An 18,195-nucleotide genomic window follows, 5' to 3' on the forward strand; every position below is an offset into this window, starting at 1 on the left:
AGAACCCTAGGGATTTGAAGGTGAAACAGTTACTTTTCAAAACTGAAAAAGTTTTTAAAATGCGGTGAAATTATTAGTTTTCAAATTTTAAAGAGAAAAAAATAAAATTATAATTTTTAATATTATTAATAAAATAACAATTTTACCTTTAACCTTACCAAAAAATTCTAAAAAAATTGAGTGATAGATAAGTATTTAGATTTTTTAAAATTGACAGTTATGTGTTTGAGATTTCACTATAACTTGGGTGGAAATAAATCTTTTGACCTGTGTGTTATTTATATGAATAAAGTTATATGCACGAACAAATCATGATTTTTATACCCATTTTAAATATATAAATATATATAGTTATATGTGTTATCACATAAATAAATAATTTTAAATTAAAAATATAATAATATTCAATTATATATATAAAAATATATATATTTATGCCGTCAAAGTGAATACATATTACATTTCTCATATTTATTTATCCGCGATCAATAGCCATGAATCAAGCTTTGAATTAGACACTTCTTATAACATAATCCCGCCCCGGAGGCCATCGGCAATTCAGCTACAGCAGTCCAGCCCAAATAAGTAAAATCCCTGGGCCTGTGCTGGGTTTCTAACAGTAGCAAGTTTATGTTCAATCTGTTTACTTGTTTAATTATACAAGCCGGTTATTTTGGGGCATGGTTCTTCTTGGCTTTTAAGTTAAAAAATAAATTAAAGGCCAAATGAGTATTTTTCATCAGCTAATTATCAAAAATTTAAATACTTATTTATCTATTAAATTTTATTATTATTATAAAAATAAAAATATTATTTAATAAAAATATTTAAAAAATAAAAATTTATCACATTTTTACTCTAAAGTTAAAAAATTGATAAATTCCCTACCCCAAATTTGGAAAACTTATATTTCTTTCTTAAGGTTTTTTCAGTATGTTGTCAGAAACGACAATGTTCTCCTTCTTTTTCGGCTTCTCTCTCAATCTCGTTCTATTATTGATCGTCATTGACTAAAGAAATAGGTTGATGAAGATCGTTCTTTATCCTAGAAGAAAACATCTTCGTCTGAAGACAAACTATTCGTCTTTGTCATCGATTGTTTTAGTTGATGAGGGTTGAAAATAAAATACAATTGAGAGAGAAACTGAGAGGGAGGAAGAACGTCATCATTACTATCTCTAACCACTGATAGTGACTGATGATTGAAAAAATCATAGAAAAAAATGTTGATTTTTTTTAAAATTCTATATAAAGAGAAATTTATTAGATTTTTAAATTTAAAAACAGAAAATATGATAAGTTTTTAAAATTTTTAAATATTTTAATAAATAATAATTTTATCATTAATAATAAAAATAAATTTTAACAGGTAAATAAAAATTTAAATTTTTAATAATTAATTAATAAATAAAAAATTAGGTGTATACCAAATTTTAAATGAAAAAAACCCATTTAGCCTATATTAAATTTCATCGTCTTTATTATAAGTAGATGAAGCTATCAAGAGCTTGAGCCTAATGTCAACAAAGTCGATGATTAAACTATTAGGTTGACTACAATATTGAATGGTTTGTACTGCATGTACGTCCCGTTCAAAAATTTCGGCGAATAAGTAGACTTGCATGAAAAGATTGCGGAGACATCCCCCCATGAACATGTTTTTGAAAACACTTTTCTAAGATTTGTCATAAAGCTTGTGGAATGGATTGTTATAATTGTTCTTAAGGAGGGATCAAGTTTTCAAAACTTTGAAACAACCGTTGACCTTCACCCCTTAACAGGTGTTCCTTCTCCATGACGATTATTGTGGAACGGCGTTTATGCTTCTCTTAAAAATAATATTTCGTATGGAAATAATGATATTGATACAAGTATAAACAGGGATAATACCGGAGAGAGTTGAGAAGAAAATCTCAACCACCATATTTATTTTTATAAGAGATATCAATTTTATCCAGAGCTAACAAAAATTTGTCATCCTCTTTCCATAAAAAAAAAATTATTTCTCATCTTATTTTCGTTTTCACAGAAAAAATCATTTATTTATACCTTTATACATAACATAAATATATTAAATAAGAAAATTAATTAAAATTAAAACTAACTTACTATTTCAAATAACATAAATATCATATATTATTCACTTTAATATGTACAATAAAAATATAAATAAATTTAAAAAACATCAATAATATAAAATTATAAGGAGATGTTAGTATTTTAACTAAATATATTAATATATAGGTGTAAGGATGGAGAAAGGGGTGAAAATGGAACACATGTATCTCTGTCCCTAATTATAGTGACATTTTTTGTTCGTATTTCTATCAAAAATTTTTCTCTTCATTAGGGTTGAAGACCCTAAATTATGATTAAAATTATCATTTTTAAATACAAAAATTAAAATATTATTATATAATTAATTAATTTTAAATTAAAAATAAAATAACTGATAAAATATCAATATATGCATGTGTGTTTGTACCTATTATTAATATAATAGTATTACTCATTAACAGCCAAAATACCAATCTTTCTTTTGTCGTCCAACCCCACGGCACCTGTGCTGCATTTGTTTAGTGCACGAGTTTGAATAGTAAGATATGATATGGCCAAAGGATTATTCCTTACCCATATTTTAATGGTCCTCAAAGTTATACATACAAGATTTAAAAATGTTAAAGTTTCATATATGAGTTAACCAGAGTTAAATTTTTCATTATAGATAGAAGTAAAAATACTTTTTATTATATATAGAAGTAAAATTATCATTAAACTAATAATATTAAAAAAATAAAATTCATTATATTTTTCCTCTAAATTTTAAAAACTAATAATTTCATTCATACTTAATATTTTTTAACTTTGAAAAGTTATATTCCCCCCCTCCCCAAACCTAAGGTCTTTTTTCTCTCTTTCAGTCACCATTTCTGACACCAACGACCTCTTTTCTTCATCATAAAATATTAGTCGATGCCACTCCTCTTCAGGTCTCTTTATCTCTTTATCAGAGACGAACAAAGAGATTTGGAGATGAGAGGTTTTCGTGCATCAATCAACATTTTAAGGTAGAGAGGAGAGGTTATCGACGTTGGAGAAAGTGACCGAAGAGAAGAAGAAGAAAACCCTAAATTTTGTAGGAAGTAGAAGATGTGACTTTTCAAAGTTAGAAAACTTTTGATAGAGGTAAAACTGTTATTTTTTAAAACTTAGAGTAAAAAAATAATCAAATTTTATATATTTTTTAATATTATTAATTAAATAATGATTTTATCTCTGTCTTTAATATAAAATTTTAACGTTAATTGATTTATACATTAAATTTTAAATTTTTTAAATCTCGGGGATATAACTTTACAAATACATCAAAATTTGGGTAGGAATGAGCTCTTTGGCGATATGATATTCTTCATTCATATTTGTATAGTCAAAATCCGTGAGTTACCTGTAAGAAAATCTGTATCTTCTTATTGTAAGACGTATTAGTAGTCAAACTAAGAAATAATTCATAAACGGAAATTTCTTCGAAACCAAGTATATTCAATGCACCTGCAAATGGGAGTGATGAAAGTTTGATGGATAAATGCACCTAATAGCGCAGGGCCCAGCGATAGCTGTAGCTTGCTTGGGTCAGCATGTTTCAGGAATATTGTATTTGTCAACCAAGGCCGCAGCACTGGAATTTAGTGCACCGTCTAAGAGTCTCGGAAAATGACAATAACCAATGGTTTAATACCGAAAATTCTTCGAATGTTAAGCATTGTGACTTAGTCAGTCAACGTAAACATAAACCCACTGTTTAAAAAATTAGATCAGATTAATTAATTCAATTAATTGAATTAAAAACTAACTTTAAATCTGATTTAATTAATATTTAAAAGTTATTTACTTATTAATTTAGTTAAACTCAATCAAAATTAATGAATCAATATAACTGCATTTGATTAAAGTTTAGGGTATTTTAAAAAATTTAATTATTTTTAGTAATTTGATTATTTTATATTAGACTAAATGAATTTTTAAATATCGATAAGAAAAATATAAGTTCTAAAATAAAATAAAAAATAAGAAAAAAATATTTCATATCTATTTAAATAGCTTCTATATGTAATGAGTTATAGAATTATATTTTTTTCTATATCATGAAATGAGGGTTTTTTTTCATTTAATTATTTTATTGAAATCAGATGAATAATTATTACTCCTTAAAAAATATACATTTTAATTATTATAAGTTTGAGTATTTTGATTGATTTTATTTTTTGTAAATTTTTAAACAAAATCTGTTGATTAATATGATATTATTTAAAAACATTAATTATAATTTGATAATAAGTTGACTGGTAAGTCCTTGATTGAATCGATTAAACTATAAACCAATGAAACAATTAATTTGATTATCGATCCGGTTTTAAAAACATTCTCAATAGTGTCTTTATTTTTAACGTGTCAAACAAGTGCCACTTTGGCGACTTAATTTGGCAAAAACTGTCTTGTGTTTAATAATAGGCCAAAAGACTATTTCTTATTTAAGTTTTGATACGTTTTCAAAGTCATACCTATGGAGTTTAAAACCCGAGATAAAAAATTTCTGTTAAAGATAAGGTAAAATCGTTATTTTATTAATAATATTAAAAATAACATTTATTATATTTTTCTACTAAGTTTTTAAAAAACTAAACTGGTGGCCGACCCACAGGAAACAATCTAGAGCAAATATTTTCATTGAGAATAAAGAGATCTAACAATGAAAAGATCTAGATCTCTTTGTCTCGTCGTCGAAGAGAAATGATCTAAAGCTTTTCTTCAATAACAAGAAGAAGAGATCTAGATCTCTTAGTCAACGATGAACATATTCCAAATCTTTTCATTGTCTTTCTCTTGAGTCGACCACCTGTTTAAGGTGGAGATGAGAGGTCGTTGGCACTGAAGATAATGGGCAAAGGGATGAAAAAATTGAGAAAGAGAAATATAACTTTTCAAAGTTAAAAAACTTTAGATAGAAATGAAGTTGTTAATTTTTAAAACTTGTGTGAAAAAATTTAATAAATTTATATTTTTAAATATTATTAGTAAATAACGATTTTATTTCTATCCCAAATGAAAAAATTTAACCATAATTAACCTATGAATGGAATTTTAAATTTTCTAAATTTGGTAAAGCTGATTTAAAAAACGTATCAAAACTTGTATGACATTAGACCTTAATAATAATACTAATTTAATATATGGAATTTGGGCTTGTGTTTTGATTCTGACGGTGCACTTCTAAATAAAGAAAACATAAACAAAAGCCACTTCATCAATCCCTTTTTGTTTAGGCCGAAAGACTTACTCCCACCCCAGGCATAGTAAAAATTCAAACTCGTATACTCTAATTTTCAAACATTTATATATTTATTAATAAACAAATTTTTAATTAAGATTAAAGATAAAATCGTTATTTAATAATAATATTTAAAAAATAAAAATTTTTATCATTTTACCTCATTAATTTGAAAAATTAATATTTTCACTCAAAATTAAGTTTTGAAATATGAGATTTCCCCCCTACTTAGGGTTTTAATTTTTGTCAACAATTTTTTGAAGAAGGAGGGTCGATCTCTCTCTCTCTCCTGACGATATCTTTTCCTTTGGCCTTTTTTCTCCAATCGACGATATTTAGATTCAACAAAATCTATATGAAAAGTTAAAACTTTTTATCTGGACGTTCATCGTCTAGATAAATTGGCTTTGTATGGATCTTTGTCTTTCAAATGAGGAGAGATTTCGTCAAAATACTTAATTTTGAGAGAGAAACTATTAGTTTTCCAAATCAAAATATTATCTAAATATGTCTTTTGAATTTAGATATCATCGGTTAGAGAGAAAGATCAATCATCATTCGACAGAAAATTATTAGTGAAAATTGAAACCCTAGATAGAAAAAAATGTCACATTTTAAAATTTTATTTTAAGTGAGAAATTATTAGTTTTTTAATTTAATAAAATAAAATAATATAAATTTTTATGTTTATAAATATTATTATTAAATAATAATTTTATTAGAATTTTTAACCAAAATTTGCTTGAGTTTTTTAAAGCCGGCAAGATACGACTTTGGGTTTTTCAGTTCCTTAGGTGGGAATATTTTGGCCTCTAGTTTATTATCTCCATTTTCATCCCTACCTCTGCAAAAACACAATTCTAAAATTAAGACTTTTTTTCATTATGACTTCAGAAAACAGAACCAAAAACCGCTCTTTCCCTCTCCAACACCCTCTATAATTTACAGAGAGAGTGATAGGGAAGAAATAGAATGAATCCATCATTTTGTTCTGCTTTTTTCCTATCCATAATCAACATGACCATTTGACGACAGGGAAAACAGAGAAAACATATAGAAACAGAGGAACCCCTGTTTGCGGTCAATGCAATTCCAGATCAGGGTTCCGAATTTTCTTATAGGCCTCATTTGGGCATATTTGAAGTTTTCGACATTTGTTTGTCCCTCATTCTCCGGCTCTCGTACCTCCGAAAGTTATTTTAAATGCGGAAGCACAATGCAGACCGACAACAACTTAATCTCCAATTTTGTTGAAGTCATGAAAATTCTCTCTGCCGAAGTTAAAAAGCAAGGACATGGAGACTTCTACATCAACAACCCATCTCCCTATGTCTACGGCTTAGCTCAATGTCACGAAGACCTTTCCTCAACTGATTGCGAATTGTGTTTTGCTGCAACCAGAACAAAAATCCCTGGTTGCCTCCCTGCTGGCTCTGCTCGACTCTTCCTTGATGGATGCTTTCTTCGCTACGATGATTATCATTTCTTTGAGGAAACCATTGACCCCGCGTATGATACCGTCAACTGTAGCTCCCCGTCCGGATCCTTGGCCGATGAGTCGTTGCATAAGCAATTTGAAGCTAAGCTTGCTGAAGTGATCACCAGTGTGATTCATCAGGCTAAGTCAAATGGAGGATTTGCCGTTGCAGAGGGGAAAAAAGGAGCTGTCTCGGTGTATGCGTTGGCACAGTGCTGGGCCACGGTGAGTGAAGACGGCTGTGGCCAATGCCTGGACAAGGCGGGGCAAGAGCTGAGAAACTGTAGCCCTAGCACTGATGGCAGGGCTATGTATACTGGTTGTTATATGAGGTATTCTGTTGAAAGATTCTTTGATACTGAACCCGAATCATTAGAAACCGGTAAGAAATTTTCAATGATTGTGTATTGTTCTTGCTTTCCGTGCATTTGAATCTTGTATTTTGATTTAACTGTTATCAGCTTCAATATTTATGCATTTATTTCTTGAGTTTTCAGAGGAATATTCCAAGATGACAATAGCGATCAGTCTAGGAGCAATATCATTTACCATACTTTCTTGTTTTGGCTGTTTCCTGGGATATAGGAGATTATCAAAGAAGAGAGATGGTAAATTTCTGGCAAGAAATATAGACTTAATATGATACAATCCTCAGTATTTTGATACAATCTCATCTTTTTCTCCTTAGAACAATACTGTTTTCCTATTGAGAACGTGTCTGGTTTAAATTTCAAGTATGAAGTGCTTGAGAAAGCAACAAATTATTTTGACAACTCAAGGAAATTAGGCCAAGGAGGTGCCGGTTCTGTATTCAAGGGGACTCTTCCTGATGGAAGAAATGTTGCTGTTAAAAGATTGTTCTTCAATACACAGGGATGGGTGGACCAGTTCTTCAATGAAGTGAATTTGATTAGGGGAACTGAACACAAGAATCTTGTAAAGCTTCTGGGTTGCAGTATTGAAGGCCCTGAAAGCCTTTTCGTTTATGAATATTTACCTAACAGGAGCCTTGATCAAATTCTTTTTGGTAAAGAGAAAATTCTTCAATTATTCAGCTGTAATTTCTTTGTAACTATTCCAGACAACACCCTAAATTCATTATGTTGATGCAGCGAAAAACACAAGCCATATTTTGAGCTGGCAGCAAAGATTTGCAATCATCTGTGGAACGGCTGAGGGGCTTGCATACCTTCATGGAGGTTCCCAAACAAAGATTATCCACAGAGACATAAAAACCAGCAATATTCTCCTCGATGAAAAGCTCACTCCAAAGATTGCTGATTTCGGACTTGCCCGATGTGTTAGCTCTGATAGATCCCATGTTAGTACTGCAATTGCAGGAACACTGTAAGCAAATTGATCTGATAGATTTAATATTGTGAACTGATACATTTAATAACAATTTTTGATTGCCTATTTCTGAAAACGACTGTTTGTTGCAGGGGATACATAGCTCCTGAATATCTTGTTCACGGGCAACTGACAGAGAAGACAGATGTTTATGGCTTTGGGGTGCTAGTAATTGAGATTGTGAGTGGTCGAAAGAACAGTGTTTTCTCAGAATGGTCGGCTTCAGTATTGCATACTGTAAGATGAGATTGCTTTTCCCCATATCTCCTCTTAGTAATGTGTAATGCACAATGGTGTGCTAATGGAAGTTGGTTTAATTTCTTTGTTCTAAGATCAGGTTTGGAGGCATTACAAGGCAAAGAAAATAACTGATTCTGTCGATTCTGAGTTAGCAGGTAGATTTCCTGAGAAAGAGGCCACAAATGTGCTTCTAATTGGGCTACTATGCACGCAAGCTTCTTGGTCACTAAGGCCATCAATGTCTCAAGTAGTTGAGATGTTAAACAGCAAAGATTATGCAATTCCCTCGCCAAATCAACCTCCATTCTTGAATGCCAGTATGATAGCCGGAGATGAATATCCCAGCAAAAATCCGGCTGTTGGCAGTTCCCAGAGGCCGTTCATCACAGCTCTAAAAAAATCTTCATCCATTAGAACAACTACTGAACCAACCTAGCTAGCCTCTACTCATATTCTCCATGCATTTTGGAGAGACATTTTGGTTTAGATTCAGGACCTGCAGGTCAACAGATGGCTCTTTTTTCGCTGGTGAGTGATTGAATTGGTTAAAAAGGATGACCCCAAAAGGCACCGTCAGCGGCATTGCAGTCATTTGTACTGGATCTTGTTGAACAATCTAATGTAGATTACAATGAGGTAGGAGCCTTTATAACGGGAGGTACTTTGTTACATAATGAAAAGGTACGTAGGGGCTTCTGTATATACAATAATACAACTTTTCCATGTGAGGTAGGGAGAGGATTTTATTTAGTTTAGGTGACTTTTTCCCCCTGATTCTTTCAACGTTGATTTGTTGCCATATAAAGATGTCTGTGTAATCTCCGTTACAAAGAGTCAAAGAGACAGTTTATTTTTTCGCCAAAATGAATTTGATTATGTAGCTCCAATTCAAGCATACATGTTGTATATATAAGCAATTTATGGTTCTTCAAAACAAATTCGGTATGTTGCTCGTATATATGGACATAACAACCTGTCCGATATATCTAATATATGAGAAGTCCGGTCATATAAAAAGAGTATTTAAGATGATATTTTATTTTTAATTCAAAATCATCTAAAAAATACAATCAAAGAAGAAAGAAAGCCCAATTTTGATAAAGTCGTAGCATAATAAGAAGGAAAACAAGATAAGCCTAGGACTGGGTCATTGAAAGCGAAAAACGCAATGAAAAAAATCAGTGTTCTAAAAAGAGTGAAGACTTTGAAGCCCATGAGAGCTATCCCGGCTCAATGCCAATAGTAGTGGTGGTGCAGGTTGATTAGACATTCAATAGAGAGATAGAAAAATTATAGATGTAAGAGAGAATGGCATGGTGTGGGTGTTAGAGCATAATAATGCAATACTAATGGGGTGAGAATGATAATAATAGAAATTTGATATTTAAAAAGAAGATATAATAATTTTAAAAAATAAATGGATAGAAATAATATGTTAATTTAACTTTTTTGACAATGGTGAAACTTTTTTTTGCCAGCAAAATTTGGTTTTGGGCGGAAGAGTACAATTTATGTATTTAGGGGTGAAAAATGTTTTTGGCCGAAACTTTGGTAGGAAAATAAATCACTCTAATTGGAATGGATAACGTAGCACAAGCAAGGTGAGGCAAAAATTAAAGGAGAAACAGAGTCAGTGTCAGTGAAGAATAGAATACTCCGGTGCAAGCATTTTTCTTTTGTTTGCTTTGTCTCTCAGTAATGGTTAGATCGCTCCTTACAATCTAACGACGTCGCGTTTCTCTATCTGAACTAATGGTTTTGAAGAGAGAAGACGCTTCCACTCCTTTGGAATGGAAGTTCTCTCAGGTCTTCGGTGAAAGAAGTCCTGACGAAGAAGTTCAAGACGGTTAGGGTTTAAAATTTTTGCGCAATCAGTTGTGGATTTTGTTAGTGTTTTTTGACATGAGGAAATTATTAATTAATTGAGCCTTTTCGTTTTAATTGTTTTAGTTGATATCATATCAGCAATTGAGTTCGACAAGACCGGTGATTACCTTGCCGTCGGAGATCGTGGTGGTCGTGTTATTATTTTCGAAACAGATATCGGAAAAGATGTCAGAAATTTTCACATAACAGATAGAAATTTCTTCTTTCTTTTAAAATTAGCCATTATTCTTGAATTCATTTTGGGTTACGTTATCTTTTTTAGGGTGGAAGATATCTAATGTTAGGATAAATTGACCTTTGCTTCTTAGACACCGAGCCAGCAGTTTTCAATAAATGAGATGGAGCAAATGGATTCAAGTCAAACAATGCATATTCAGTATCAATACAAAACCGAATTTCAGAGTCATGAGCCTGAGGTGTGCTTTCTATCTGTTACACAACTTCTCTTTTCGAATATTTTATAATTTTTTTGTCAAATAAATTACATAAACTTCCTACTGTAGCGAAACGATAGGTATCCAAGGGGTTATTTACCATTTCTCTACTATACATGGGAATTTTCTGTTATTTATCTACATTTTCTTTCTCTTTTTTTAATTCCACACGTATTTAGAATCATGATGGTTTTCCTTTTGTTTAGTTCGATTACTTGAAGAGTTTGGAAATTGAAGAGAAGATTAACAGACTTAGATGGTGTGCAACAACCAATGGATCATTGTTCATCCTTTCGACAAATGATAAGACGATTAAACTGTGGAAGGTTTATGCTCCTAGACAAAAAACTGTATTGTTAATGCTTTTTTCATCACAATATACTTTACAATAAGCTGTATAAAGTAGTGGAAAATTTCTGACTTTTGCCAGTGTAGAAATTGGAGACCAATTCTACTTTAGTTGCCTTTACTACTGTGCTAGGATGGTAACACTGCTGTGTGATTTATGAGGCCAGATTAAGGATCGGAAGGTGAAGAAAGTAAAAGAAATGGACCCCTCTCCTTATGTGTATTCAGAAAACACTCTTCTAGCTGAGATGAGTTTCATGAGCAAGCAAAACACGCAGTCTGTACCCAATGGATATCTTCAGTGGACAGAGAATATGGATAAGAACATGTCACCATCTCAAGAAGTGCACACCAAGGTAGGTAGTTGTGAATCCTGGCAAGGCTTTTGTAAATATCTTGATTGTCTATGTTTTGTTCTGTATGCAATTTACTTTTCTGTGTTGTTGCATTGTCGCTAGATTGCCAATACTGGAGACAGTGCTCATACTAGATGTCAAAAGGTGTTTGGGCGTGCTCATGATTTTAATATCAACTCAATCTCAAATAATAGGTAAATTTTTTTCTTGGTATCTTATACCATACTCTTGTTTTTGTTTTAACTTCAAAAAAAAAAAAAAAAAAAAGAATGTAGATAAAGAGAGATTATCAATAGACGTACAAAGTTTTTAGAAACTTATTAATGAAAGACAAAAGTTTCAAAACATGCCTAAAAGGGACAATTAACTGTGGTTTGCTGTTAAAATCAATAGAAAAAAATAAAAAGGCTTCAATATCCCTGTCTATTAGTAATTTTAAAGTAATTTAGTTTTTAATTTTTAAATTAAAAATTAAGAAAAAACTAATAAAGTTAAAGAAACCAAATAAATAAAATACAAAAAAGATAAAAGCCAGCAGTATCTAGTGTCTCCAAGTTGGCCTTGACACCTTCCCTGGTTTTTTTAATTCTTTCTTACTTTTTTTTCCCCTCTAGTTTTCCTTATTTTTTTCATTTTTAATTATAAAATTTTTTAATATTTATCTTCTCTTTTTTAAGTTGATTGTTTTTTCACTTATTTTATTTTTTTATTTTGGCATGTTTAATAACTTCTGTCCTTTATCAACCAGTTAAATTTTGTACCTTTGTCGATAATCCTTTCAAAAACACATTTATATGAATGAAAGAACTAAATTCTTTGTTTCATATTTGTATGCAAACCCCTTCTTTTACCTAGATTTAGTTCCCAATTTCTCCAAAACATTTGATCAGCTCAAATTAAGTACAATATGAAGTAATGTAGATATTTTACTGCTCTAATGATAATTTGCTTTCTGAGCTATGCACAGTGATGGGGAGACGTTCATCTCTGCAGATGACCTCCGAATAAACTTGTGGAACCTTGAGATCAGTGGCCAGTGTTTTAATATTGTTGAGATGAAGCCATCAAACATGGATGACCTTACTGGTGATTATTTCCATTATTCACCATCTATTTGTTCCATAATTTTGCATCTTATATGCGATGACTGTTGAGATCTTTCAAAAGGGAGGACATATATATGTGAAAGACTTAGCAAAAGAACCTTTTAAGAAGAGGGATGGCATCTTGTGTTGGAATTTTGGGTTGATATCTTAAATTTTTTGTGCAGAGGTCATTACTTCAGCACAGTTTCATCCAATTCAGTGTAATCTGCTTGCATACAGCAGCTCGAGAGGTTTTATTAGACTGGTTGACATGCGGCAGTCTGCGTTGTGTGATAATAGTGCAAGAATGTGAGTTGTAGCTGAGTAGCTCATTCAAGTTTTTATTCCATTGCTTGTGTATTATGACTTCTAGATCTTAAGTTTAGCTTAACATTTGTATTCTTTTACTTCCATGATACATGGAGATATTCTGACACTCTTCATTTGGAACCTTCATCTCACAGATTACATGATTCAGAATCCCATGGGTCAAAATCTTTTTTTACGGAGATAATGGCATCCATTTCTGACATAAAGTTTGCAAAAGATGGGCAGCATCTCTTAAGTCGTGATTATATGAATTTAAAGGTCCTTACACAGAAATCTGGCATGAGTCCTTAAATTCAAAATGTAATTCATACATGTATTTTCTGTACGTTGCTTCTCCACTCTACAAAGTGGGAGGAGGGAATAAATAAAAACCTGTTAGAACTGAGAATCTGATGGCATGCTGTCTTCTTCTTTTTTTTCTTTGTGTGTGTGTGCTTTTGGTGTAGTACAATTATCTTTGTTCTAGGACTTCTTTCTTAGAAAGGAATAATCAAGTTTTAGGTTTAATCTAGTTGAAAAATGTTTTTATTCCTCATGTCTGTGGTTTTTGAGGTTCTGAAGAAGTCAAGTCTATCTGTTTATTTTAGCTTTAAGTCCTCATGATGCTTGTTTGGCAATCTATGTGATTGTAGTTGTGGCAAATGAATCTCTTCATGCTTTTACCAACTAATGTTTGCCGCAATATGTTGCCTTAGTTGTGGGATATGCGTATGGATTCTACACCAGTTGCAACATTCAAGATTCATGAGCACCTACGCCCCAAGGTGAGAGCATAGTTTATTCTTTTACTACAGTGGAATCATTAGCCTCTATACAAGGGCTTTTTTGTTTTTTTTTTTAAATCATTACCATTAAATTGCGGTTTCAATTTTTGGATTCTAAATTACACCAATTTTAGCTATCATGAACTAAAAGATAGTGATTTGTTGTTTATTGGCATATTGTGGTCACTTGCCGAACTTCATAAAGTTAAGGGATTTACTTGCAAATCGACCTTAGCTCAGCGGAAGAGCAGAGGACTGATCCTCTAGATCGTTGGTTCAATTCCAGCAGGTCGAATGATTGGATTCTGTTAAGAATGAAGCATTTATATCTCATGGATATACTCTGGATAAACATGTAGACTATGGATCTCGTTAGTTTATGCTATTAGAGTTTTTATGTAAGTTTCACAAAGTGATTAGCAAACCTATCTCTTTGCTTGGCTGACAGCAGATCATTTGTCCATGCAGCTATGTGAGTTGTATAATGATGACTCCATATTTGATAAATTTGAATGCTGTGTCAGTGGAGATGGACTACATTTTGCAACTGGATCCTATAGGTTTGTCCTTTTAACTAAACTGCTGCATCTTTAGTAATGAAAAGCTGCTATCACCGAAATGTTGCATTTCTAATTATAGTGTTTTAATTTCAACTTAGCAATCTTTTGCGTATCTTCTCCTGTGGTATTGGAAGTGCAGAAGGGGTCACAATTGAAGCTAGCAAAAGTAGAAACAGGTTGGTTTTTTGTTTTTATTCAGAGCATCTAAGTATTATCGTACTCACTGAAAAATGAATCCCAAATTAGAAACTTCTGGTATGCTTTTCCCACTTGGATCGGTGTGAACTTGAAAAATATGATGGGAAAAATAGAAAATGTTTGGAAGTGCTTGAAGGTCACCTTTTTTTTCTTTTAACAGATATTTAATCAGTTCCTTTTTCCTGGTGTTTTTCTTCCCATCCCTGCATTTTGTTTAATAAATGGGGGTTTAAACACCTTTCAGTAATTTTTGGGACCCATAACATTTGAAACAACAAGAATAAGGAGATCTCACTCTTTGCATGTCCTTCGTGGAACCATATGTACATGGTGTCTTGGATCGGACTTCTGCCAGTTACCTGGAAAATGAGTTGCCTACCTGCACTTATAAATGTGAGATTTAATTTATTTTTATTATAAGGTGGGATCATAGCATTCTTTTCCCCCAATGATGTGATTACCTTGTGTTATGTTTGGCATTATTCTTGACCAGTCATCTCACCTTTTAGTAAACTTAGAGTCAATTCTGAGAGCCAACATTGTGAATAAGAACTTGAGTCTGCTTTCATACAATTTATCATAGACTTGTTTTGATACCATTTTGTGGACTGGACATTTGCCAACTACCTGCCTCTATATGGTTCGAGATCTAATTCATTTTATACTATATGAGATTGCAAAAATTGGATTGATGTTTTTCCTCTGATTTATGTTGATTACCTACAAAATTCCATTATGAGGTGTTGTTATAATTATTCATTTTATGCACAGAAGAGAAAAAGGGAAGCTATAAATCCGGCGTTACAAACAATGATAACAACTTGTCATTTAATTTTATGTTTCCTGATTGATTAAAATAGAAGGTCAATACTTCAAGCTGCTCCAAGGTTGAGAAGGTCTTCTTTAAGCAACCTGACTCGTGGGTTTTATCGGCAAGGTAAGAATATTCATTACCTGAATTCAGAATGACATTGTGCCCCGAGAAGGGGTTCTGACTTCTCTTTTTCTACTTACCGTGCAGGGCATGCATATTTCAGCTCAGATAGTAATGAATTTTCGGGTAAAGTGAGCTCCAAGCTGCTGCATTTAGCATGGCATCCAGCCAAAAACTTGATTGCCTGTGGATCTGGAAATAGCGTGTTCTTGTATTGCGCATAGTTCCCTGAACCGACAGACGTAAATATATTAGAATCCAAATCAAACAGGATATATTTGTTACAAATCACAGAATGGGAAAAGTAAAAATTAGAAAATGAAATTTCTCTCTCCTCTCGTGATGTCTTTGTCAGTTTGTGTATAAAGTCAATGAGTTAGGTATTAAATGAATTCAATTACATGGAGATGGAAACTCTCTTAGCAACTCTTCAATGATGAGGTTGCTCCACCTATAATTTATATGGTAAGTCTAATGCTTCCTCCCTTGTTGAGATGTCTTTCGTTTTCCATCAAAAATTTGAGATTAGCTAATGTTTTATGTATTCAGACTTGCAAAGCCAAAGTCAAGGTTAGTCAACTCACAATGTAGGAAGGCTAGAAATTTCTTATACTAATGACGGAAACGGGAAAGTTACATAGAATGATAGTGGCAAACCCATTAGGTAATAAAACTTCGTCGAGGGTACTTTTGTCTTCTTATTTTGGGTGCCTACAACCATCTTGCACCATAGAGGAATTGTCTGTCTCATGGAATTGACGATGAGATTCTTCATCCATATGCTTTTTCGAAATTTGTTATATTGGGAAAGATAATCCACAAATTGAATTATTTCTACATTAATCAACTTGCAATTATCTACACCTAATCATCCAATATGAAGACAATACAATGATGAGAGTTTATTGTACCTTCATTGTTGTCCCTCTATGTGACCTTTTCAAATACAGAGATAAGATCATTGTATGTTGTTGGCCTCTTATACAAAATCTATGTCTTGAAATATTCTTTTGTCACACTAAGAAAAGAACATATGTAGATAGGTTAATAAACTTGTACCAACTAAATCGCACATCTACTCTATTCAGACGAAAAAAAGCTCATTAATAGGTTTCATGTTGCAATGGTATTGAATATATTGTGTTGTACACTTTGAGTCTCATAATGACAAGGTTTCATGTTGCAATGGTATTGAATGTATTGTGTTGTACACTTTGAATCTCATAATGACAAGGTCCAAGAAGGCTCGAAAAAACATATCCTAAAATATAATTTTTTTTCATTGTCATTTAGCTTTTTGAATATAGTGCCCACTGTGTCTTTGTGTCATCTCTTAGTTACATGGGCCCCTAAAGTATAAAAAGTAAAAAATTAAAGCTTTTCTATTATTTCGTATGTATATTTTACAAAATATTAAAAAAATTTGTTAATAAAAAATAACAAATTCAACCACAGGTTCAAAAATTAATAAAAAATTTTCAAAAAGTCTTGAAAAAGGAAGAGTTAGTGCAAGTTAGTGTAATTTGTATGTAAACTAAGAAAAATATGATAACTATTAAAACTATTACATAGTTTACTTTTTTTTAAGATCGTATAGAAATTAGGTCAACCCATATAGTTGAATCTTATACAACCAAAAACATTTTTGCCTTCTTCTATCTTAGCAACGTTTACAACATTGTTTACTTTAAACACCAATAAAATCTATCAAATTTAATATATAAACCTAAAACCCTAACTTTTTAAAAAATTTAAAACCTTTGAAAATTACATATTAACCAATATTTAATCATTAAATTTGTAAAATATAGAATGAAAACATATACAATCAACCTCACTTCCCTTTTTATAGTGTAAAAAATATTTCAAATACACAAATAATACATCAAAGGAAAACAATGAGAAATAATATTGGATAATGACTAAGTATGACACACAACTTTAAAAAATGTACTTAAAAATTTTAATGCAAAAAGTTAATTTATTATATATAATCATGTTTTGATTAAGAAGTGTCTCAAAGATGTTTAGATTGATTTTCGATAATATTAAAAAATAATTAAAAATTCAATTTATATACAAAATAATCTTATTAAACTCAAAATTTATAGTTATATAAAGATAAAAGAGAAAAAATTTGTTATTTTTAAATAAATTTTTATAATTTTGACTCGGAGAATTTATATAAAAATATTAATATATGTTAATTTATATAATAAAATAACTTTTAATTCAAAATCATCCCATTAATAATTATAGATTTGAATTTCTTTTGGGTAAGGTTGAAAATTGAAATACAGTTGTATACCATGTCTCTACAACTGTCACTCCTAATTTTAGTAAAGGCCAAAAAAATTTATCATCACTTAAAGTTCAGTGAAATTTTAAATTCCTATTAATTAATTTTTTAAAATTTAAACACTCATTATTCTATTAAAAATTATTATTAATATTAATAATAAAAATATTATTTAATTAAAAATATATGATTTATTATATTTTTCTTCTTTAATTTAAAAATATAACAAGTTTTTTTATTAATAAATTTAAAAAATAATAATTTTTTCTTTAAATGGAGATAATTTTGTCTTCGTCTTAGATGGAGATCTCCAAAGAGGGGGGAGGGCAGACAAAACATGGTTGGAGATGGTAAAATTCATTGTCTCGTGGTGACAAAAAAAAACCTTTTAAGAAAAAATAATTATTTTTTAAATTTTAAGTAGAAAAAATTATTAATTTTTGAATTAAAACAAAATGTACAATATATTTTTAAATTTTTAATATTTTTATCTTTTATTTTAATAGTGTATTTTAATAAAAAAATTAAAATTGAAGTTTTTGAAATTTGAAGAAGGGTAAGTTGAATTTCTCCTACCTTGAGGGGGAATAATTTTTTGGCTTTAATA

At 30.9% G+C, this 18,195-nt stretch overlaps 2 protein-coding genes across 7 annotated transcripts; both read left to right on the forward strand.

The window, feature by feature from the left end:
• Positions 1–6,135: 6,135 nt before the first annotated feature.
• LOC123211665 (cysteine-rich receptor-like protein kinase 1) lies at positions 6,136–9,323 on the forward strand. The gene is made up of 6 exons (XM_044630468.1): positions 6,136–7,185; positions 7,301–7,411; positions 7,492–7,830; positions 7,916–8,150; positions 8,246–8,390; positions 8,491–9,323. The coding sequence occupies exons 1-6, from the start codon at positions 6,411–6,413 to the stop codon at positions 8,827–8,829; spliced, it is 1,944 nt and encodes a 647-aa protein (XP_044486403.1). The 5' UTR covers positions 6,136–6,410; the 3' UTR covers positions 8,830–9,323.
• A 647-nt stretch (positions 9,324–9,970) lies between these two features.
• On the forward strand, positions 9,971–15,776 carry LOC123211668 (serine/threonine protein phosphatase 2A 55 kDa regulatory subunit B beta isoform-like). Of its 6 annotated transcripts, none has more exons than XM_044630470.1 (14): positions 9,975–10,239; positions 10,344–10,447; positions 10,589–10,696; positions 10,921–11,064; positions 11,230–11,418; positions 11,521–11,612; positions 12,386–12,504; positions 12,689–12,812; positions 12,968–13,091; positions 13,529–13,597; positions 14,066–14,157; positions 14,256–14,333; positions 15,216–15,292; positions 15,377–15,776. In XM_044630470.1, the coding sequence occupies exons 1-14, from the start codon at positions 10,146–10,148 to the stop codon at positions 15,511–15,513; spliced, it is 1,551 nt and encodes a 516-aa protein (XP_044486405.1). In that variant the 5' UTR covers positions 9,975–10,145; the 3' UTR covers positions 15,514–15,776. The 6 variants fall into 6 exon arrangements, with proteins under 6 accessions (XP_044486409.1, XP_044486410.1, XP_044486407.1 ...); XM_044630471.1 differs by having other exon boundaries at positions 9,976–10,239; positions 10,921–11,040; XM_044630475.1 differs by lacking the exon at positions 12,968–13,091 and having other exon boundaries at positions 9,974–10,239.
• The last annotated feature ends 2,419 nt before the right edge of the window (positions 15,777–18,195 follow it).

The sequence above is a fragment of the Mangifera indica genome, chromosome 3 (assembly GCF_011075055.1).
Source record: "Mangifera indica cultivar Alphonso chromosome 3, CATAS_Mindica_2.1, whole genome shotgun sequence".
NCBI lineage: Eukaryota > Viridiplantae > Streptophyta > Magnoliopsida > Sapindales > Anacardiaceae > Mangifera > Mangifera indica.